The sequence below is a fragment of the Ambystoma mexicanum genome, chromosome 6p, assembly GCF_040938575.1.
Source record: "Ambystoma mexicanum isolate Mex_15411 chromosome 6p, UKY_AmexF1_1, whole genome shotgun sequence".
Taxonomy (NCBI): Eukaryota; Metazoa; Chordata; class Amphibia; order Caudata; family Ambystomatidae; genus Ambystoma; species Ambystoma mexicanum.
In genome coordinates, this window is record NC_090935.1 from 227910825 (window position 1) to 227935088 (window position 24264).

At 44.2% G+C, this 24264-nt stretch overlaps 1 protein-coding gene across 2 annotated transcripts in view; it reads right to left on the minus strand.

The window, feature by feature from the left end:
- The window catches only part of LOXHD1 (lipoxygenase homology PLAT domains 1), a 1234736-nt gene that overhangs the window by 602293 nt on the left and 608179 nt on the right, over positions 1–24264 (minus strand). For both annotated transcript variants that reach the window (XM_069626921.1, XM_069626920.1), the window contains 2 exons: positions 7378–7476; positions 1828–1976 (listed from right to left, as the gene is read on the minus strand). In XM_069626921.1, the coding sequence (XP_069483022.1) occupies positions 1828–1976; positions 7378–7476 (248 nt within the window). The remainder of the gene's footprint in view (positions 1–1827; positions 1977–7377; positions 7477–24264) is intronic.

Below are 24264 nucleotides of genomic sequence, written 5' to 3' on the forward strand. Positions count from 1 at the left end.
ACTCTTATTGCACCTTCGTGAAATGAGAGCTGCAGAGACCTCTGCTTGAGGGTGAAATCCCATGATACGAGTTCCTTATTGTGTAAAGTTAAAACAAGAGTTATCTGACGCATGTTTCACACCCTCCCAGGCTTTATCAAGGTTTAGCGCAATGGTGAACAGACAAGAATGTATACAACCGGCATAATAAACGGGGGACTAGGACTTCAGTATTGTTTGGGGTTCTTGTTGCTGCTATACACCTGCAATAAGTTGCATGCGGAAAAATTGATTGATAACATCATTATTATAGACACACACCAGGATTTCACACACAATCAGTGATCTCTGCACCCATTTCTTTCAAGAAGGTGCTATAACTTTATATATGGAACCTTCATGAATTATGTGAGCGCTTCTACTTTTAGACACTTTCTGATCAGCATTCATCAGTTATGTATTAACTCTTAATAACCTGCGACAGAACATATTCTACAATGAATCCCTGGACTTCATTGTTGACAGTAGCCTTTCCTTCCAAAAGCGCACGGCCAAAAAGGCACAAACCGCATGGCTGCGGATCTGCACACTCTGCAAAATCAAAACCTTCATTCTCCCGAACGAATTCCGTACGGTGGGAAAAACTCTTGTTTCTCACACATTGATGGGGGCAATGCCTTCCTTATTGGGGCTTCCAGCCGCAGACCTGCCCCCCTTAAAGCAGCACCCCATGATGCAGGTGCCTGGGAATTCGAGCGTATCTCTCCAACACTGCGCATGCTTCACTGGCTCTGCGTCCCTGCCGGGATCATATTCAAAACTGCATGTACCACCTGCAAAGCAGTCTCAAACGAAAACATAGTTGGTGGCTGAATTCCACACCTCTGGGGGCTCTCGGACCTCACGTAGCAAAACAATATAAAGCTGGAGTCAAAGCTAGCGTGCAAAGAGAAGATGTGCAAGCAGTATTTCTCCTGCCACGCCACAAGCATCTGGAGCGCCATCCCAGTAGAGGCTCGAAATGCTCCTAGCACCCTCCACTTCCCATAGCACTAAAAACTTGGCTCTTTCAACAATACTTTCTGGACAAATAAAAGTCCCCCTCTTCCTCCACCAAAAGACCGCCTTACTGTATAAAATACCAAGCTAGAACTAGGGTTCTGGCACAATCCTGTTGTAAAGCGCTGCGCTATTCTTGAGCTAGGTTTGCGCAGTAAACAATAACATAAAATAAACATTCTACTCATCTTTGAAACTGCACATTACATGATGTAATTGTACATAATGTATTGCCCCACCTACCTGCAGTCTGAAAACTCTACCATCAGCACTTTCTATCATGCACAGCACTATAATGCACACTTTTCATTCCTTGCATTAAATAATTTAAAGTCATTTTTAGGATTGCCTTATTGCTTTCATGAACATTTAGGAGATACATTCATTTGAAATAAATTCATGCAAATTTGCCTCATGCATACTACCAACGGATATCCTGAAATCCCAACATCTTTGCGGCCCTCTTGACCTGTAGTTGAACACCCCCGATAGATGGTCTTGATACAGTGCTTTGAATAGAATCTTCAACCTACAAGGTTCTAGGCCAGGGTTGTCCAACTCCAGGTCGGAAGGGCCAGACTCCTGATGGGTTTTCAGGATACCCCTCATTAATATTCATGAGAAAAGATTTACATACATTCAGAATCATTGTATGCAAATTCATCATATGCATATTAACGAGGGGTATCCTGAAAATATGACATGTTTCCACCCCTCGAGGCCTGGTGTTGGACATCCCTGTTGCAGACAAAAGCTCACAATAGAAATTGTTTATGTTGAAGACCAAACCTTCTCAAGAAACCAGCCAGCAGACGATCCCTTGTTGTTATGGCCAATAGTAATTTTTCTCAGTTTTCCTAAATTTGGTGCATCAATTGTAAACTTGTCTTCTGCTCCCCGCTCAAAGTTGTCCTTGTCATTGTCTAATCTTCGTTCCCCTGTAATAAAAGAAAAGCAATAAAGGTAAATGGAATTAACGCTAAGCAATGGTCCTTTCATCAGGCCCAACATACAGACATACTAGAGGAAAGGGAACTTGTTCCACGAACAAAGACTTCATACACCCCCCACACAATAAGAAAATCCAGATGTGATATCAGATTGATCCAGAGACATGAAATGAATGCTCAATTAACCTCACCTTTAGCTATTGCCATATATTATCATTGTAAGTATCCTGTAACTCTAACAGAATTGGGAGAATGGGGAAAGAGCTCACTCCTACTAAAGATCCAGCAGATAACGGATCTCATTACTAGTATAGCAGTGCAGTAAAAAAGGGACAATCATAAAGTTACCAGCACTTTTAGTGCACCGCCATATTACAGGCTTGGTGGTTGTGGAGGAGATACCGCCGTCACTTGGCTGTAGGTATTTGCTTCACATTAGTGCCAAAAACTAGAGGAATTGTTTTGGCAGAATTACCAGGTGCGTTATTTCCTCCAAACTCCCCATGCAGTCGTATGAACCCCAAAGACAGTGATTAACATCAATATCTGGCCAAATTGAATCATGGTATTTTGCCTGGCTGCAAATAGTGCTAGCGGTAAATGGAATTACTGCCAAACTCGTAATGAGGTGCAACGCGTTGAGCTAAAAGATCAGAAATGATGATGAGTGCCCTGCAGCTGCAATATGTAATTCATGGGGGTATTTGCAAGTTCCACGTTGATAAACGACAGCGCTGTTGATGAGGGTGCTTGCATCCAGGTGGACCACTTAACGGCAATGTAACTGCTGCAATGTTGGCACGGCATGTGTGAGTGCCATACTGAGTAACATTCTAGCTGATTACTGCCACGCTATCCTGCCCGCAAGAGAAATGATAGCCCTCTGGATGCCTCCTGCTGTAGGCAGAAGCTATCAGTGAAGATTGCACCCCGAACGTCTGTGCCCGGACACTTCCATGCTATGGGGTACAGGTGAGATGCTCATGAGTTATCCCACACTCAACCCAGACGGTTCCATGTGCTGATATCCCCACAAATTAACCCATGAAAACTGTGGCAGACACCCCCGCAATCCCCATATTTTTTAAGGGAGTGGGGGACAGCCCAGCCACCCCCGCTGCCATTTCCCTCATAAATTATCCTCACAAATAATGTCACCTATAGCCTTTCCCGGGGACCATTTATATGGTGACATTATTTGTGGGGATAATATTACCCAATACCACCCAGACAGGCAGAACCCGTGATTTTCAGATACAATGGTACCCTCAACTCTTTTTTGAGACAGGTAGGCCAGATGTTACAGAGACATACTCAAGTTTCTGAATGTTTTTGGGCCAGCTCAATTGTGTTTTGTACTTTATTTATTTATTTGCATTTATAAAGCACACAAAGCAGCCCAGAGGCATTGTGGGGCTGTTACAAGGTATCGGCTTAGTTACAATTGCACATAATAATGTACATAGATGTACATAGTTATGAATGATGTGTTACATGAAGGTGACATGCTGCACAAGGTTACAGGGTGTGCCGCAGGGACAATGTAGTGCCAGAGAGACATTAACACGCTTTTGCCAGATCTGACAGGCAGAGTCAATTTAGTGATCAAAGTGTTTTCCTTAGATGTTGGCCTTGATTTTCTTTGTGCCAATGGTAAAGGCATTCCAGAGTGAAGCCCTGTGGAAACTCATCCTTCATCTTCCACAGTGTTTCTTGCTGATGGTTGGAGCACTGAGTTGGGAAAAGATCAGAGCTGTGACTTCTAGGGAATGGTTCACCCGACCTTAAAAAAGAAAAATGTGCCTACAATCCTGAAGCACCTTTTCCTGGTTATCAAAAAGGGTTCAGTGTAGGACCTTTTACCGGGAATCAGGATTGGTTTGGGGAATCAAGGGGTTCGAGCTGGAGCCGTGTTCTACCTCATGGTACTGTTAGACAAAGAGTAGGGTAATTTTGTATACATGAAGCACTCTAGCCACATCTGTACAAGCCGGACCCATGTGGAACATTGACTTTCATTATAACTTCCCAACCTTGTAGACCTTAGGAATAAACACAGCCATGAGGAATGCATTGGTAGCCATTTCTCTAGTGGAGAGAAGCATGGGCTTCCTCGCTCCTTCCAGAAGCAAAGCCTGTGATGAAGACCCATGTTTTAGGCTAGAGGATGGGGCTGGGAAGACCTTGCAGGCTCCATGAAGTGAGCCCCAGAGACGGTATATAGGGTATCCCGCTGGCTACACATTCAACTTCTATTCTTCTCTGTTTTAACCACCATGCAACCCCAGCGAGTGCCTTTTCCGCTGACAAGAAAGTCCCATGTAGTGATCAGGCAAGCCTTGCTATTACTACTGAGAAGAAAGACACTTTAGGAAAACAGGAGATTCGATCACCCTGATCCGGCTAGCCACACACCCGCTAACACAAGTGTCCAGAGTCCAAAACGGTAATGTGGAAGACTAGTTTCAGAAAGGGTAAAGGTCTACGACTTTGCTTCGCGAACACCTTTGTGGACCAGCTCTGCCGGCAAATACCGATAATTGTGCGGATAACTTACCAACTGCCAGATTTGTGGAGGACTTGAATCAGCTAGCAGGAAGTGACTGTTAGTCCATAATAGTACAGAATAGAATTCCAAGTTGACAGAACTCATTAGATTGACTATGGCTAACAGAGCCGTGCTTGGGCTACCTAGAAAATTGCCATCAGATGACAGTTCTGTAGTTTTACCGTATGGGAGTCGATTACCAAACACACTCACATGTTTACCCAACTGAGAATTGTCAAGCAATTAGGCATTAAGCAGGACGTCTCTGAGTATAACATTTTGCAGCACAGAGAGTTTGTTGTGGGAGTCAGTAGCTGGCAGTGTGAGTGAATGCCAGTGAGTAGGAGAGCAGTGAGGAAACAAGGTGCAGAGAGAGGAGGAAAGGTGGTGGTGGCTAGGAGGAACATTGAAGTGGAGTAGAGAGAAGGTTAAAAAGAGAAGGCAAAGAAGCGCACTGTGGAGGAGGAAGGAAGAAGATCAAGGTGGGAGGAAGTGACAAGGTGGAAGAAGGAGGACGGAGGATAGCACAGAGGCAACGTGCTGGTCTTGGAAGCAAGATCATGTAGAGCAACAGAGGTTAAAATCCTGGGTCTGCGTAAAAAAGGGAGCGAGGGGATAGAGTGGAGAATTGCACGGGAGGAGAAGTGATGGAACTCCAAGAGGGAGGCAGGGTTGAGGTTGCCACAGGAGAGAGAGCAACGACTTGAGGTGGTGCAGAGAAGCAGCAAAGAGCAGGATGAGAGTTAGCATTAGAGCAGAAGCAGGAAAAAGTAAGAGAGAGAAATCGAGGGGAGGAAGAGGAACAGTTTAGCATTTGTTTTCAACATCAAGGAGGAGAGAAAGAGAGAAGCAGGACGGGAGAGAATAGTTGATGACCAGAGAGGAAGAAAGGGATGTAACAAAGCAGAGGAGATCCTCAAGCAGGAGTTCCCCAAGGACAAGAGCAGAAAGAGAGGTTGTTGACCTGGACCTATGTTCCAAAGAGACTCTGGTTGCTGGTGGAACAGCACCCAGGAAGGTCCAGACCACCCTAAAATGGGCGGAGTTGAGCCTGCCAACCCCAGGGCCCAACACAATCTTAAAAGACCTTAAAGGGTTTGAGGCTAGGGGTACTATCAGATAATCCAAGACACAAGGGGTAACGGTGCCAGATTTTGCGTGAGCCAACGAGATGAAGTGTGTCATCCTGACAACTTCTACAAAAGCTGAGCAAGCCAACACACTGAGCATTTAAAACCCAAGGACTGTGAGTGACATTTGTCTGCTAGCTGAGCTGGATTCATGCTAAAATAATAATAATAATAATAATAATAATAATAATATCAATTCTTATTATTAATACAACAATTTGTGGAATCCCTACCAGGTGTCCTCAGTGGCATGCAATCCCTTAGCTTCTGTTGGTTGTAATAGAAATCCTTTAACCAAAATTTTTAACTACAAGTCCTATTTGGATCCATTGGCCATGACGGCCCCTACAGATGACTTAGCTTTGGAAGATACAAGATGCAATCACCTGGAGTTGAATGCCCGTGGGGCCTTTCCGTCAGGTACACATGCTTCATAAATAACCAATAGGCCTAGAGATGATCACTCTTCAGCTCAGGCAAAGTAAAACCTCCTATCCAATCATGCATGACACCTAGGACAGACAACAGATGGGGCCTCATTACGACCCAGGCGATAAGGGTTAACGCCGTCGTTAACCCTTAACGCCTGATTCTGATTTTAACGGCTGCTTTTAGCAGCCGTTAAAATCCATGGCGCTAACCTGCCATGATGCTAATTACGCCACCGTAATTTACGGTGGCATAATTAGCGCCTTCCCCACTCCCATTATGCCCTATGGGGCAAAAATGGGAATGGGGAAGGGAAAATGGGAAATGGGGATTTACCGCCCCACTCACCTTGGAATGGGGCGGTAAATCCGCCATCCACCATGGTGTAAACGTAGTTTACACCATGGTGGTAAAGTTGCCGCAATTAGCGCCTGGGTCGTAATGACCCCCATGGTGTGTAATCTCGGTTCCTATGCAAATCAGTGGCCCTCATTCTGAGTTTGGGGGTAGTTTGATGGTAATTCTGCCAACCGACTGCAGAATGGAATTGCCGTTAACGCCACTTGGTCCTGCGGATTTACTGCAGGATTACAAGTAGTGGTAGGTTGTGTAAATCCACATTTCTTTGAAGGCCAGGGGGATTTTGTCAGAATGACCACCAGTGGTAATTCTGCTGGCAGTAACTCTGCTGATTTTGCCGATTTTACAGCGGTAATGTGGAGGATTTACCTCCAGCATCAGAATCCTCGAGATTTGGCAGAGTGGTATACATTGTGGTAATTCCGTTATCACCACTTTTTTGCCACTCGCCAAACTCAAAAGGAGCCCCTCGTTCTTTCCTAGATTTGTTTTTTGATGGTTTGAAATGATACCTAGTTTAAAACCTGTCTTCCAAAGTAAAAACAAAAATAACCCATTGATTTCATCTGCTATGTTCAAAGTGATGTTTTGCCAGTCTATTCAAACCTTGTTCAGTGTGTTTCCTCTCTGGGGAGGGCAGGGGATGGATAAGAGAGCGGAATTATTTTGAGGAAAGGCCAACATAAAAGGAGAACGATTGGTGCCCACGTTCTGTGGAGAACACCATGCCAATTTCCAAGCTGATTATTCTTGCTAGTGTTCCTTTGTTTCATGAAGCCAAAATGATGCGTGCTACCGTTCTTTAGTGTTCTAATACTTTCATGCCTACCTGCCCACTACATTACAAAAAAAACAACTTTGTGTTTGCTGATATCAAGCAAAGCTGTGTCTTCAAAGAAATAGGGTTTGAAGGATGAATTACCGGTGTCCCCATTCTCTCCGAAGATATTGAGGAAAACGTCTGCGTCGGTTCCACTGCCGTTATTGGCACCGGTGAATACTCTGGCCACGTACTTATTAACTGAAAGAAAGAAATGAATAGCAATTACTCAAAAGGTCTTATGGTTGCAGAAAAACACTCTTTGTGATTCCCTCTGAGTCTTTGAGTTGAGGGCATTAATTTATTTCCACTTCTTTTTTATGATGTGAAGGTTTAATTAGAAAGGAGGCATACAATAACAGAAGCACCAATAGGATCAAATTATGTATTTATTTATTTAATTTATAAATAGCACAATAAATAGCACAAGCAGCCGGGGGCATTGAGGCACTGTTACAGACCTGTTACTTGCAAGCAAAGGAACCAATTAACAGTGTACAGCATGTATAGAGAATAAAAAACATTCTACGTGAATTGCAACGTTTTGAGAGATTTTCAGAACACAGAGGGCCTCATTACGACCCTGGCGGAATGGTATAACGGGTGCCACTAATGGTGGCAGACCCATTAAACCCATTCCGCCTCATTACGAGGTTCCCTCGCGGGACCCGATGTGGACGTCTGATTTTACCAGATGTCCTTACCGGGTCCCGCGAGGGGACCAGGGAACTAACAACGGCCCGGTCGTAATCGGCCCGTTGTTAGCTCCCTGCACCCATTCCCATTGAGCCCTATGGGGGCACAAGTGGGAATGGGGAAGGTCAGGGCCCGGGTTCCCTGTAGGGGGAATTACCGGGCCCTCCAATCTCGGAATGGCCTGGTAATTTCCCATTCAGGAGACCCAGACCCGGTTTTGGTGGAAGCCATGCCCTTATTAAGGGTATGGCTACCGCCAAAGCCATAATGAGACCCCGAGTATGAGGGCTCCGCTCTCAATACAGAGGGCAGGGAGTTCTGCTGTTTGGCTGCGAGGCAGGGAAAGCTAGAGCCACCAGCTTTCGCTCGTTTGACTTTAGGTTGGACCAGGCGGCGAGCATAAGAGGTCCTAGTTTTCCTGCCCATCTGGGTTCTGGTGATTTTCCTGGAGAGGTGAGGGGGCAGAATTAGAGAGGCACTTGTGTGTGATGGACGTTGTTTTGAAAATGATAGGTTCTCGGATGGGGAGTCAGTGTGCTGCTCTCCTGGCTGCTGTTATGTGATACCTTTTGGAAATGTTGAGGGCAGCTCTAACGGCATTGGTTTGTATGACCTGAAACTTATGTAGGTTTTTAGAGGACGTGCAAGCAAAGAGGACATTGCAATAGTCAAGCTTGAAGCGTATGACTGCCCAAGCGATGGTTAGGCAACTCTTTGTGGAGAGATAGGGTCTTGATGCATTTAGAAGTTTGGTTGCATAGTTTGCTGATGAGGCTATTGCACTCACTTGGCAGGTCAGTTGAGAGGGTAGTGTCTAGGTAGATGCCCAGTGTCTTCACAGAAGAGGAGACAGGGACTTGGATGTCATTGATGTAAAAGGCTGAGTATTAGGCGATGAGGTCGTTTAGTAGTGTGGGGGACCCTACTAACTGGATCTCTGTCTTAATCCCCGTTCGGGCAAAGGTGGTGTACCACCATCGAGGCCTGAATGGTGGAGTAGGCATTATTGAGAGTGTTAGAGTCTTCTGCATAGTTGCCAGTGAATGGGAGAAGAATTTGTGTGTCATTGGCATAGTTGATGTAGGCTATGCCGATGGAGTCCAGGATGTCGAAGAGGGGTCTGATGAATATGTTGTAAAGAGTTAGGGAAATGCACGAGCCTTTACGGCACCCCAAAGGGGATAGGAGTTGGTGCGGTGCTGGCCTTTTCTGCAAACAATCCACAAGGTGGCTTCAAGGGAGAAGTTAGCTGAAGTGTTCAAGTGGTGACACGGGATTTTGGGGTCAGCTGGGTTGAATGCGGCTGACAGATCCAGAAGGAGGAGGAGGGTAGGTTTCCCATTGTCCCTAATCTCAGCCGTCTGGTTTTTTAGGTTATGCAGTTTAGCTTCCGTACCGTGTCCCGGGCAGAATCCACCTGGTGCTTTCCTAGTATCTGGTGAGTTTTTAGCAAGTGTTGTACTTGCAAGTAAGCTGCTCTATCTAGAATTCTCAATAGGAACTGGACTGTAGTGATTGGCCTGTAGTTGTTGGGCACTGCTGGGTCTAGAGAAGGTTTTTTCAGCAGTGGCAGTACCCAGGCTACTATGATGCAAGCTGATACTACTCCAGTAGAGAAGAAATAGTTTATGAAGAAGGTGATAAATGACACTAAGATTTCAGAGCAATCCATAATGATGGTTGCAGGACAATGTCCCCTTTTCAGGCTTTTAAAGATGGCTGAGACTTCATGTTCTGTGATATTTTTGAAGTGAAACTGGGGGGGTGGCAGGCTAGCTTGTTTGGTAAGGATTTGTTCATTGAGTAGGTCAATTTTATTCAACATCGCTGTTTGGATATCAGTACACCAGGACTGATCTTTAGTTGGTGGGCGTGGGGACGGGGTGGCGGGAGATACAAGCTCTCTGAGGTTAGCAAAGATCTCTCTGGTGTCAGATTTGGCATTGGTGTTCTTGAGTTGAAGGAAGAGGATTTGGCAGCAATGGTGGCTTGTTTGTAAATCAGGGCTGCATTAGTGTATTCCAGTCTTGATGTGTCAGAGGGATTTTTCCCAGGATGATAAAGCCTGCCGTTTCTGGTTCTGGAGTTCTAGGAGGTCAGGGGTGAACCATGAGTTTGAATGTTTGACAGGTTTGGCTTTGGGGGCACTAGTGGGGCAATGGTGTTAAATACCATGGTTAGTGTTGTGATGTATAGTCTTGCGAACGTGTTGAGATCATTAGAGCATGGGGCTTGAGGTTAGGTGTGTCTAGTAGGGGCAGGATATGTTCTTTAGTGAGCTTCTTGGAACTGCGTGCTAGGGTAGGTGGGAATGATCCTGTGGGAGGTTGTGGGACTATTAAGTCGATAATATAGTGATCAGACTAAGGACATGGGTGTTGGATTAGATATCAATTAGGCAGTTGAGATTGGCAATCCAGTCCAGTGTGCGGCCCTTAATTTGGGTGGGATTGTTGATCCAGAGCCTGAATCCTAGTGTTCTGAGGGCGTTAGCTAGAGAGGAGGCTAGAGTGTCTTCAGGGTCATTAAGACTCATTTTTATGTCACCCATAAGAATGATTTTGGAAGACATCTTGATGTTATCCCCTAGAATGAGGTGGAGATGTTCTTCACAATTTGAGGTAGGGCCGGTGGACCGGTAGATGATGTGTAGGGGGATGGTGCTGGTTGGTGAGGTGGACCATTTGAGGGAGAGGATATCTGCATTACCTTCTAAGGAGGTCTTAAACTGCCTGATTGGAAAGGAGTCTAGGAGAACGCTAGGAGAACAGCTAAGCCGCCTCTGGTGGTGATCCGGTCCTTTCGATATATCGTGTAGCCCGGAGGGATGGCTAAGGATAGGGCTAGGCCAGCAGCTTGGTGGAGCCAAGTTTCCAATATGGCCAGAGTGCCTAGGCTGCGTGTGATTTGGAGGTCATTGATGTCAAGGACGTGTGCAGAGATGGAGCGAGTGTTGATGAGGGAAAGGTTAAAGTGGAGGTCTTTAACCTTGCCACTGAAGGTGGCAAAGCACATGCCATCTGTGAAGAATAAACACATTCTAAAAGGCCCACCAGTGCCACTTTCCAGAGGCTTTTCATTTGTTCTTATGTGTTTGAGATAACAGTTGGTATGTTGGGGGAGGGAGACACAAAAGGGCAAGGAATGGGTGGAGTGAGACAGCACACGGACGGTATTGTAAAAACACACAACGATAGTCACCAGTCCACTCAGGCTACGTAAGATTCAATTTTCCCTATAGGTCATTGAAGGGCTTGCATACAGATTCATACCCATCCAAATCCACACCTTAGACTGCAACAAAATGGCCTCCAGCCACATATTTGCCGTCGACCACAAGTGGCACCACCAGCATTATTGAATCTCCATCTTGACAATCATCACATTCCTCACAAATCAGAGCCTCTGAGATTTCCTTAATTTATTCAGTGCATTGTTTAAATGGAGCAAAACCATTACCGGTCACAGTGGTAGGTCACCGTTGAGCATCAAGTTGATTGCAGCCCATCTACCCAGAATTGCTTAAGTCTTGAGCAATTCCGCAATGTGTGATGCACAGATCCTTCAAACCTCTTCCAGTTTCAGCATAAGCTCTCATCACAGATACCTGTACAAATGCATCCGAACTGGAGTCCAAGGTTCCATCTAATAATGTCGCCACAAAAATCTCGCCGAAAAATGGCCATTTTTTGTGGCCACATTATTGCATGGAACATGCGGTGGACACCCCCGCAACACCCAAACTTTTTTTTTTCTTTTTTTTTTGCCCTCGCCCCCACATATATGGTCACCCAAATAATATCGCCACAACATTTTCCCGGTGATATTATTTACGGCGACCATATATATGGCGATATTATTACCTGATACCGAGTCCAATAGTTCAAAGCCAAACCAACACTGACTTGTTGACAATACCTTAAATTTAGGTCAACTTTCGCTGTAATGGCTGAGCTACATATCAATCCCTGTTGCGTATCTGTCAAGGTCATATCACAATACAGTCAACAATTTCTCTTTCCTTTTTCTTTTCTTCCCAGTTCCTGACAGTTAGACAGTGTTGGAGCCAATACGACTGTAGCCCTGAGGAGTGACACAGCCTATTTTTTCTATGTTTGAAGTGTAACAATAGCTCTCCTTATACTTGTCCTAACTGTTCAGTTGCTATAATCACGGCACATGCAATTAGGTCAGCAAAAGGACCCGAATGGGGAAGGTGAAAGACAGACTTGCTGTTCAGACAGAATTTTATGGGGCCTAAGTGAATATACCATGTGCGTTTTGAATTTGCTTTGTGAAGCACATGCACGCCAGATGGATTATCAATTTTGTTTAGCAGATGTCTTGACTCAAATTGCACTCACATGCAGATGTTTTCCTATTGTTAGTTTTCTGTGATACAATGTGCATGTCTTTTCAGTTATTGTTTGCATAGTTTAGCACAGGTTGCAGCGCTCCTGAGAAATTTCTTTGGCGAGACCCACTCCTGCTGGTTCGTGATCTGATCTGGACATGCTTCAACATGGAGATGTCCTCACTGCGTGCACACAGCATATGTGCGATTCCTGAGGTAGTTATGCCCAGACTCAACACACCTCTGATATGTTAAATGTGTGTTGTGGTGTTTTGTAGTGTTTCTGTGTCAACTGACATAGTAGCCTGATTGGGGTTTGGCCCACTGTGCCCTTTGTATGTGTGTTTTATTTTTAATTTTATTTTAAACGTTTGTTTATTCAAGTTTTCAGTGCACAGATAAAACACAGTACAGTAGCTTCTGTTAGCGGCTTCATTATAGAGTTTACAAAGGGGAGACCATGGTACTTTGTATGTGTGTTGGAAGTCCTGTGACAGGCTTTGCACCGAGGCCATAAGTAGTAGGGTGTTTCACTATTGGAAGGCCTTCCTAACAGGTATCCTCCTTATATAGGCCTACCTGGAAGTCCTGCTGTCAGATCAGAGTTCTGCATAGTAGAATTCTGTAGGCATTTTAATCCAGGCGTCACCCTATGGTCATGAAACATGCGTCCCTATAGCACCTTAGAAAACCTCTATAGGAATAGCCTAGTTAAGGAGTACAGACAGCACGCCCGCCCGCCCTTTGGGACAGCACGCCCGCCCGCCCTTTGCATCAATTTAGTCTAATGGGAGGTATACAGCTCTCTTAGGAGCCAGACTGGTTCGCAAAGTGCTTCTTTGTAAAACCACCTAAAGTTAACCTGGGATTCTCTTATAACATGAATTCCTAAAATTTTATCATAACAGTAGGTGTACTTTATATGTTACCACCATCATACAGCTGTTTTATATTAGTAGATGTGCCCTGTGTGGGATTGAATGTTGAGGCCAGGATAGTTAACTGCTGTTCCAATAACACAGAGTACAATTCACATAACTATGTTTTTTCGTGTTTCTTCCATTTTTGGAGTGATCATTGAAAGACAGTCCTGACTAGGGTTTCAATATGTACTGGTTTTCCTTTTGTGACCATTAGAGAAGTCACCCCACAATCACCTTCACCCCTGTACTTGTGGCACTTCATAAATGTGTGCCTGTAAGCAGGGTGCCAGACACTGTAATAGTATCAGTGAGAGTATGGTTTTTCACCAGAGTATATCCACTGGAACTCTTTGTTGTGCTGCAATTGACTAGGTTTGCCTGGGAGCTGCCGGCTCGGCTACCTGAGTATTACCAGCTGGGAAACATTTAACTACGCCTCCAGCGCGATATAGTGCGCGATCGTGAGTGCAATCAGAGTGTGCTGGCAGTTGGGCAGTTTGGCTATATGTTTCTCTGAAATTGTGGTAAAAACAAAATAATAAGGAAAAGAGGCTATACATTTATAAATGTATATATTTATTACATAAATAACTCCTTTTTTTTTTCTTGAATCGTATCCTACCCTTTGTACGACCTTCGCAGTGGGAAAAAAATGGCACTTCTCCTGTCCGTAAATTCTGCCCCTATTTCAGACCATGAAATGCTTCAGGCAGTTAATTTACCTCTTCCTCCCTCTCCGGGCAAAACCTTCCCACAATGCCTGTTGCAGCAAATTAGCTCACCATTGACCCTCTTATTGGACGAGGAATTTATGCACAGGGTTTGTGTCCTCTAATCAGGGTGCCGTACCAGACAGAGATGTCTCACAGGCCGAGTTAAACAATGTTAAGTAATTGGAAGTTCCAGTAGAGGTTTATAAGAATGTGGAGCAAAACGAAGCTTCTTTTATGTTGGATTCTCCACCGGATTTACCCTCTAGGCAACTTTTCAATGATGACGTCTCTATTTCCTTAGCCTCTACTCCAGAACAGCCTCCATCGCGTAGGCTATCAGCTTTATTAGGGGAAGTGGGTAACAAAATGGACGGTGCACAGACAGACATACTATCCAAAATAAATCAAGTTTTATGCACCCTGGTTCCCTCTATGAGGGACTAAAAACTGAACCCAGGACGCACTCGGTTATGTTGGAATCTCTCCTGTTTAAATCCGATAACATTAATGTCCATAGCAACTTGAAGGACTTCCTGTTTAATCAAAAATAATTACTGCAACATACCGGGGCACCAGATATAGATATTAATGACAAGTGTGTTACTCGAATGCCATTCTATGAAAACAGAAGTAATGACATGAATTTACAATGTGCAGAGCAATCTCCAGAAGTGATTTCACAAGCAATGTGGGTACGTCAAGCAATGATGGGGGCATCGCGCAATTGTCAGTAGAACTTAGAAACACCACTAACTCTATTAGAACTGTACTGCGCAGGCCAGGTGTGACTGGCCATTACATAATTCAGGGCGCTGATTTGCGGAGCCCACAACCTGTTCCGTCTGGCATAGGGACTGATCATAGTTCACATGCTGTTTGTTCTATTTCTATTAGAACTATTCAAATGGAAGGAAACTCTAGTGTACTAAGAGGGGTTGGGGAGGAGGTAAAGGAGTCGAAGTCACCTCCAGTAAATAGTACACGCAAGGGATTGAACAAAAAAGCAGGTGAACATGTTAGGAAGGCAAACAAGATGCTGTTTAGTAGGCTGAATAAACAAGAATCAAAAAATAGGGCTCCTGGTGTGGAACCTATTCTACCCAGGAGGGTTAACTAGGAAAACAAAAGATACAAATGAATAGGTCCAAGGATGCTAGGCTCAGAACAACGCCTCCACATGTATTATCAAACTCTGCATTGCTAAGGAAGGAATCACTCTTCAATAGTATGTTGTAGAGATAAATCTCATTTTTTTTATATTAGAGTTGTGTGCAAAAAGACATAAATCCAACATTTAGAGAAATTAAGACATCAAAATGGTTTGCTAAAACAGAACAATCAGACAAAAAAACAGAAAGATATTTACAACACACAGTGCCAAAAAAACATTTTTTGGGACAATCTCCAAATTGTGTGTGTGCAACAAACCCGACTCCTATTAGGATTTGCCAAGAAATTCACATATTACAGTGTACATATTCAAGTCAACATTTGTGGAAAACACATAGAACAATGGTGGGTACACAAAATTATTTTTCTTGCGTAAACAGCATTAATGTGCTGTAGTTTTGGGGGGAGTAGTGCGTCTACACCAGGTGTTTCAGCCGTTTCTAGGTGGGCTAGGTGTGCCTCATCTTTAACACGGCCTTCATTAGGACGGAGTTCTGTGTAGATTGACGTCTGTGCTGCAGGGGAAGGAGACTACAGTCAGGGGGGTGTCTGAGCCAAAATTATTTAGTTTGAGTGAATCACGTGTGCTTGATGTAAAATCAAAAAGCACATAGCTTACCTATGGGTTAATAGATTTCACAGGCGCTAAATTTGAGATCTGCTAGCTGCATGGGCTGGTCTCTGTATGATCCTGTTGCAAATAACAGAGAACGAGAGAAGCAAAGGGAGGTTGAAGCTAAACATGTCCCCGTTTAAAAAGGCATGAAAAAAAGTTCAGGGAAAAAAGTCTTACCTCTCGTAGGAGGTCGAAAAATGCTGATCCAGGGTGGTATCAGTGGGAAACCAGGACAGCGAATGAGAACGCGCCAGTGGTACCAAAACCAAGGACAGAACCAGGGATACCAGTCTTCATCTTATCCACCTGCTTTATGACCCCACCAGAATTAAGGCTCCTCGCCAAGGGTTTATCCTTCGTCCCTGCCCAAAAGGCACGACCTTTTGAGATTGAATTAGAACTGCGGATATTCTTCAGAAATGTACGTTTGAAACATTTTTTTGAAGTTTACTTACCTTCGTGCAGAGACACTGGACAACAACAACCACAGAATAAGTCAGACAACACCACAGGTTTAAAAGAACAATCCAAGTTCTATCCTCCACCTGGCTCGACTCCCGTCGAGATCATAACTATTGAGAAGATAGCCACCAAGACCATACTAGCTGGTTTTAAAAAAGACAACTTCTACAGCGATAACCTTGACAAAGAAGAAAGGATTGCTATGAGAAATTTGGAAACCGACAGATCAATCACAATCAAGCCCGCAGACAAAGGGGGCGGCATAGTCGTTTGGGATACCTCTGATTACAACATTGAGTGCCTACGACTACTGGGCGATCGAGAAGCTTACCTACCTTTGGAATACAACGCTACCAAGGTCCTCCAAGACGAAATTGCAAGCCTCACTCAACACGCCCTCACGCAAGGTTGGATATGTGAAGATGAGAAGATGTTCTTGAACAATACCAACCCACGCATCCCAGCCTTCTATATCATCCCAAAGATGCATAGAAATTCAGAAAAAACGCCCGGTAGACCGATTGTATCGGCGTGCGAATCCCTCCTGGGACCTTTGTCCCTTTACACAGACTATTTTCTAAAACCTTTTGTAATCAAAATGCCCTCCTACCTAAAGGACACCACAAACACTATTAACTTACTTGACGACATCATCCTCACTACCGATAGCCTCCTTGTCACAATGGATGTCGAGGCTCTATATACATCAATACCACAACAAGAAGGTCTAGAAGCCATTCGTGACATCCTGAACACCAGAGAAGACTTAGATTCTACCCCCACAAATTTCATCCTTGAGTGCACTAGATTGGCAATGTCTGAAAATTTCTTCCTGTTTCAGACCCAAATCTACAAACAAACTAAAGGTGTGAGTATGGGCGCTACTTTCGCCCCGGACATTGCCAATCTACATATGGCCCGCTACAAAAAGAACCATGTCTTCACGCCAGACAACCCCTTCCTAGGAAACATCTCATTATGGAAGAGATACATTGACGACGTGATTATTATATGGCAGGGGACACCTTTCGAACTACAACAGTTCCACAGTTGGATCAACTTAAGAAATACTCACATTAATTTTACCATGCATTGGGACCACCACCAAATAGATTTCTTGGATCTGCATATCTACAAGACCGGGGATCGACTAAAAACTGAGTTGTTTCGAAAACCCACGGACCACAACACTTTGTTGCACTTCCAAAGTTATCATCCGATGGGATTAAAGTACAATTTACCTTACGGACAATTTTTGCGTATACGAAGAAATTGTTCAGACCTGGCAAAATTCCAACAACATGCGGAAGGACTAACCCAACGACTTGCAGAGAGAGGCTATCCAAAAAAGGACATCAACCAAGCCAAAAAGAGAGCCAAACATACACCTAGAGAAATCTGTTTGGAAAACAAACCGAAAAAAGATTTGGGAAGACTGGTATGTGTCACCACTTTTGGACCCTTGAGCCTATTGATCCAGAAAACCATCAAGAAGAACTGGCATTTGGTGAAACACCCAGGAACTCTGCACAATGTGCCCTGTTTTGCTTTCAAGAAAAACAGAAATCTAAGAGACGCTCTAGTACACACCTTCATAGAGCCACCCCCACAAACGCAGAACACACTATGGGATTTACCTCCGATAGTTGGACATCACAAATGTGGTCAATGTGTGGCATGCCCTTTGACCCTACAAAAGAAATCTTTCGAACATGCAGAAGTTAAATGGATAATGAAAGATTTTACAAACTGTAACACGAAGGGTGTCATATATGTAATACAATGCCCTTGCAAACTCCTCTACATAGGAAAAACCACACGTGCCATCAAAATGCGCATCTCTGAACATCGTTCCTGTATCAGGAACAAGGTAGCAGACAAGCCCCTAGTAGAGCATTTTATCAGTAAGAACCATAGTGATACTGATATAAGATGGTTTGTCCTCCAAAAAGTGAAACCAGCAAAGCGTGGGGGGGGATCTGAACAAAACGCTGACCCAATTAGAACAACGGTGGGTCCACAGACTTAACTCCGTTCAGGCTGGTCTAAATGTGTCAGTTGAATGGAAGTCTTTCCTGTAATGACATGTGCCCAATGATTGAGTATGAGCTATGAACTTCCTAACACTATGATCATTTTTCATTTCATGAAATGCAGAAGTCAGTAGACATTATGGCACTGCGTGTGTTTTTTTGGTCAATGTATGAAATCACCTACATGAAAAACTATACTTTCTTTGTTAATTCCAAATGTTTTCTGTCATTATGAAACTATGTATTAAGTTTCCAGGTGACACGCCCTAATTCTCACCCTCTCGGGCTGTTAGTAATACAATACAAACTGTCCACTTACTTAATTATGTTTTTTTTCTGCTGAGATTCCTGAGACACATAAACATTTTGTGATCCATGCCACAACATATTGAAATGAAGTATTTTCGGTAATAACGACCTCATGGGGCCATTAGCTATGTTGTTTCAGAGTATAAAAAACCAATGCCACTCCGCAATGCTTACGGTTGCCATGACAACCGTTTGTCAACAATATTGTCTAAATTAACTTTTTATACACGCGTTGACACTAATCACACCCAAAATTGATTGAGCTTTTTTTGTGCCCCCGGATGGAGCAGAATCCATCATTTTGTTTCCCACTCGATCCTAGGGCCATTCCAAGATGGCCGACATATAAATACCTACAGGGACCTAGCAACAGCGTTACCAACGCTTTGCAGTCAGGCCCCTGCAGTCTCATCTGTGACTCAGCAGCCTGAGGATCTCCAGCTCGTACTTTTTTGCAGACAGGCTGCCCATGCTGCAACCCTCACAGGTACTTTAAAATAAACCCTGCACTTACTGCTATATATATGAGACAGTTGTTACTAGGTAACCACACTCACCTTGAGCCGTATATATTTTTTAGCTGTGCAAGCCGTGTCTGTTTCCCACTGATACCACCCTGGATCAGCATTTTTCGACCTCCAGCGAGAGGTAAGACTTTTTTCCCTGAACTTTTTTTCATGCCTTTTTAAACGGGGACATGTTTAGCTTCAACCTCCCTTTGCTTCTCTCTTTCTCTGTTATTTGCAACAGGATCATACAGAGACCAGCCCATGCGGCTAGCAGATCTCAAATTTATTAACCCATATCTATTAATGAAATCTATTAACCCATAGGTAAGCTATGTGCTTTTTGATTTTACATCAACCACACGTGATTCACTCAAACTAAATAATTTTGGCTCAGACACCCCCCTGACTGTAGTCTCCTTCCCCTGCAGCACAGACGTCAATTTACACAGAACTCCGTCCTGATGAAGGCCGTGTTAAAGATGAGGCACACCTAGCCCACCTAGAAACAGCTGAAACACTTGGTGTAGACGCACTACTCCCCCCAAAACTACAGCACATTAATGCTGTTTACGCAAGTAAAATAATTTTGTGTACCCACCATTGTTCTATGTGTTTTCCACAAATGTTGACTTGAATATGTACACTGTAATATGTGAATTTCTTGGCAAATCCTAATAGGAGTCGGGTTTGTTGCACACACACAATTTGGAGATTGTCCCAAAAAATGTTTTTTTGGCACTGTGTGTTGTAAATATCTTTCTGTTTTTTTGTCTGATTGTTCTGTTTTAGCAAACCATTTTGATGTCTTAATTTCTCTGAATGTTGGATTTATGTCTTTTTGCACACAACTCTAATATAAAAAAATGAGATTTATCTCTACAACATACTATTGAAGAGTGATTCCTTCCTCAGCAATGCAGAGTTTGATAATACATGTGGAGGTGTTGTTCTGAGCCTAGCATCCTTGGACCTATTCATTTGTATCTTTTGTTTTGGCTGAATAAGCAAGCCACTCAAGAATTCCTGAATTGTTTTTTAAGGCAGCCCTTGGCAAAGGGTCTCTGGATGCAAGTGTGATTGAGATGGAAGAGTCGGTTGAAAGGGTACCTATCAGGCTTGTATTGAATGAGAATGAGGCTGATTGTGTCCTGTTAACACAAACAAATATGTGTTATTTATTTAATTATTTCTATTGCGCCGGTAACTCGCAAGCCTCGGGGTGCAGAGACATGGACACAGGAGACGAACAAAAAAAGCGACAAGACAGCAGCAGAGTGCTAACTGAAGAGTGTCTGGGGAGGGGTTAGTTGAATATGTATGTCTTCACCAACTTGCGGAAGCGTAGGTAGTTGGCTTTCCCTCTGAGCCAATAGGGGTATCTTCAGCACCCCAGATTTTGTATTCGGATCGGTTACCTAAAGGCTGGCCTGTGCCTGCATGTGATTCTTTAATTTGTGAAACCATGCAGATTCCTACTACCTCATCCTTCCGGGTTCAGGGAACAGCCCCAAAACTACCGACCGTTAATACAATCACACGAGACTGTGACTAAAAACGTTTCTTTTGCTCCCACTCAGTGCAAGAACCCCTTTCTTTCTTAGACCAATGCAGCATTGCAACCTATTTATAGGACAATTCCTTTGGAAGAGAATGGATCTAGTTCAACTACTTTTAAGATTGATTGGGAAAGGAAGAAGGGAAATGAGTTTACTCAGTCACTACAATCAGAGATATACAGTGTATGGAAGGCTAGAGAATCTGTAAAGGAGGACATGGATCAACGTTGCCCAAAAGGGCCAGGAAGAATCTGGGGAAAAGAATGATATGGGCTAGCCAGTCCGACTCTATGGGTCTGCTTTTCCTTTGTATAATCCGGCTGGTGGCAGTGCATACTAATGAGAGATAATTGAGCCAAGCCTGCTGATGGGGCTTGGTTGCCGGACAGACAACAGGAATGGCAGGGCTAACACCCCTTTGGTATGCAATATGTCAACTTGAAGCTAGTTCCCACCCCTCTGTATGAAAGGCAGTGAAATGCATCTTTGGGTCCACTATTTACTGTAGACAAACCCCTGCAGAGCTGACCCCATTGAGAGGAGAGAAGTATGTGATTTGGGGGAGACAAGATGTCTGCTTTCACCAAATACTTCAAGGGAAACCTGTGCTTTAATCAAGAGTCACAGAAGGCCCTGTTAACCAGAGAGACACGTTGATCTACAACAGACAGTAAGATGGGTGGTGACCTCATGGATAACAAAAGATTGCTGGTGGTGACCCAGGATTGGTTCATTAAGGTAGGCTTAGCCTACACCAATCACTGGTGCACATTTGGCTTTAAAAGAGGGCTGAGCCCCTCACTTAACAGATCATCCGACGACTTTGAAAGGAGTAAGAAGGACTCATTTGGACCCGAGCTGAAGGTACTGTCTATCTTAAATCTTGCGCCAGTGAAGGAAGGCCAGGAGTTCCAAGAGGGAAGAAAGATCCCTCCCATAAACATCTCTCAGGGAACAGTGGGAGATACTGAACTCAGAGGACCCATGCAGCAGCGCCAGAACCGGTACACAGCGAGCACATAGCATGCCCTGGTAGGTTCTGCCAGCAAGCTTCCTAGGTGGGAAGTGCCAGAGAGTCTCTGAACAAAGGACAAGGCAGTTGCCTGCAATCACTCTTAGGAGCTCTGGCTGTCCACCTTGAAAAGACACGAGCCCTGAGAAGAAGTTAGGAGGAGTGCCACAAAAGCATCATCCAGCTTCCATCTTTAAAGGACACTTTTGAGACAGCTGAGTCCTCGAACTGCATCCGGCTGCACTGCTGACTGTTGTCACGCCGCAGTCACAAGAGCCGTCTAAGCCGCCTCGACCAGCATTACAGATCTGCTAACCAACCAGCACATAGACAATGATTCTTGGCCCCGAGCCGCCCTGCCGGACAGCCTAAAGACGTCCATCCAGCCTCGCTTGCCAAACTGCCTGCCGCCTGGTACCCACAGCTGTCTCCCGCCAATAACTCTGTCTCAAGGGTTGCAAACTGCCCTGGAATCGCCTCGACGTTGTCGGGCACCAAGAACCTCTTCTGCACCAACTCCATTGTGGTTCTGCCCCCCTGGTCCTTCTTCAAAGGCCCCTAAAGATAGTTATGACCCTTTGCCCCCTTGGTGCTGGAACGAATAATCTTGAACAGTAAGATTGTTTACTTTACCAACTACCCTCCTGTCAGTATACAGAGTACATCCCTTTCATTCGTAAAACTGTCTGTCCTCTTTGTGCCTTTACAGGGTGGGTTGTATTTTGTAGTGTGCCAGAACTGCCTGTTGTAGAATAATAAAGTAGATATTTGTATACACCCTTGAATGAACAGTCCCTTTTATCATTGGGTAATTATTGTATTTTCGCTGTGTTGCAACTAACCAACGATCCACGAGCTTGCATAGATAAGCCTGCCGTTTTCCTCCACGTTACCAACATTGGACAAGGAGGTCTTATAATTCACTTGTATTCCAATCTGTTGGATCCCTACTGGTGTACTAGAGGAGTGGGGTTGATTGATGGTTTAGAAACCAATATTAATCCCTGGACCACTGGTGCCTCGGAAGTTGATTCGTCACATGTGGATTGATGCTTCTCTTGGGTGATCCTAATGCTACATGTCTGCAAGTGGATACAATGATGGGTATTACTTCTAGGCTTAAAGGGAAGGAATATTTGGCTATATTTGGTCAAAATTATTAGTTGGTATGGGCCTAGTGAAGTTGAATGGTGCCGTCATAGGTGATATTCCAAGCCACTTTACCTGGGATAGTGCATCTGGCACATCTACCTTAGATTATATATTTAGATTGCTTGAGAAATGTACGTTTTTGTCTATTTTCCCCCACTGAGTTTAGAGACCATTGTGGTCTGAATGCCGAATTTGAGATGGGTAGGGGAATGAGTAAGTAGTTGGAGCAAATGTGCACAGAAATTCACCTGAATACTCCTGGATGTAGGTTAAGATGGAACCCCTCGACGGTGCACTGTGTAAACATAAGTACTATATATTATCTTAATGCTTTTTCTGCTGGAACAGCAGTACGACTGCTTTTCGGTAGATACATTTGAAAGTTCTGTAGGTGAGTTAATAAATAATTGCTTACTTGGAGTACGAGCACCATCGAGGGACCCAAGGGGGAATTTTGTGCACCTTTATGGTGTAGAAGTGGCAAGAAAAAAGAAAAATATGTGTGCCCAAATCAGAGCGATTGAGAGAACCACTGTAGTATCATTGTTTGAAAAAAAGGTGTCTATTCAAAACGTTAAGCAGACATATAAAAACTGGCCAAAAACCAATCGTGCATCCAGGAGCCAAAGAAAAGCAGAACACATGCTTCAAGCCTTAACTAATAAAAACACGCAGGCTTTTTGGCGGTTGATAAATGATCCTGGGTACACAAATCTGCCACGGGAGTTGAAGGGAGACGGAACAACAGATTTGTGACTATCGTGACTTGTGCCAGGTTGATACTACCTTGAAGTTACTAGTTAATCCTACCTTGATCGATGAGATACAAAGAATCAGTCTCAATCATCACCTGGGCCCGCCAAACTGTCCAGCTTGTTATTTAAGGGGAACCCGCACATGTGGGCAGAGATATTGTCTATCCCCTTTGGGAATATCTCTACGACTCAAAGATTCCCATCCTCTTAGTCAACTCCCTATGTCCTGCTCGTCTTTAAAAAAGGGAGTAGATCGGACCCTTCGAACTATCGACTGATTGCCATCCTGGATGCCGACAGCAAGGTATTTGCGATCTTTCTGTTGGAGCATGTAGAGGAATGGCAATTAGGGGTGGGCAGATAGGATTTCGGAAACTCATGGGTACCTCATTAAATGGGTTTGTATTGAAGAATATAATGAGGCAAGTATGGATGGCTAAATACGATTTGTTTTTTTAATAAAGCATTGACCTCTTGGCCACATTTGATGCAGTCGACAAGGCTCTCTTATGGGCCAAATTGAACAAATGTGGGATTCCTGGTTACTATGGGCCTCATTAGGACCCTGGCGGAGAGGGTTTTACGCCAGCGTAGTGCATGGCGTACCTCTCCGCCATACTACGAGTTCCCGTAGCGCCATGGCGGCCTTTTCCGCCTGGTTTTACCAGGCGGAGAAAACCATGGCGCTACGGGACCTCGTTGTTAATTACGCCACCGTATTTTACGGTG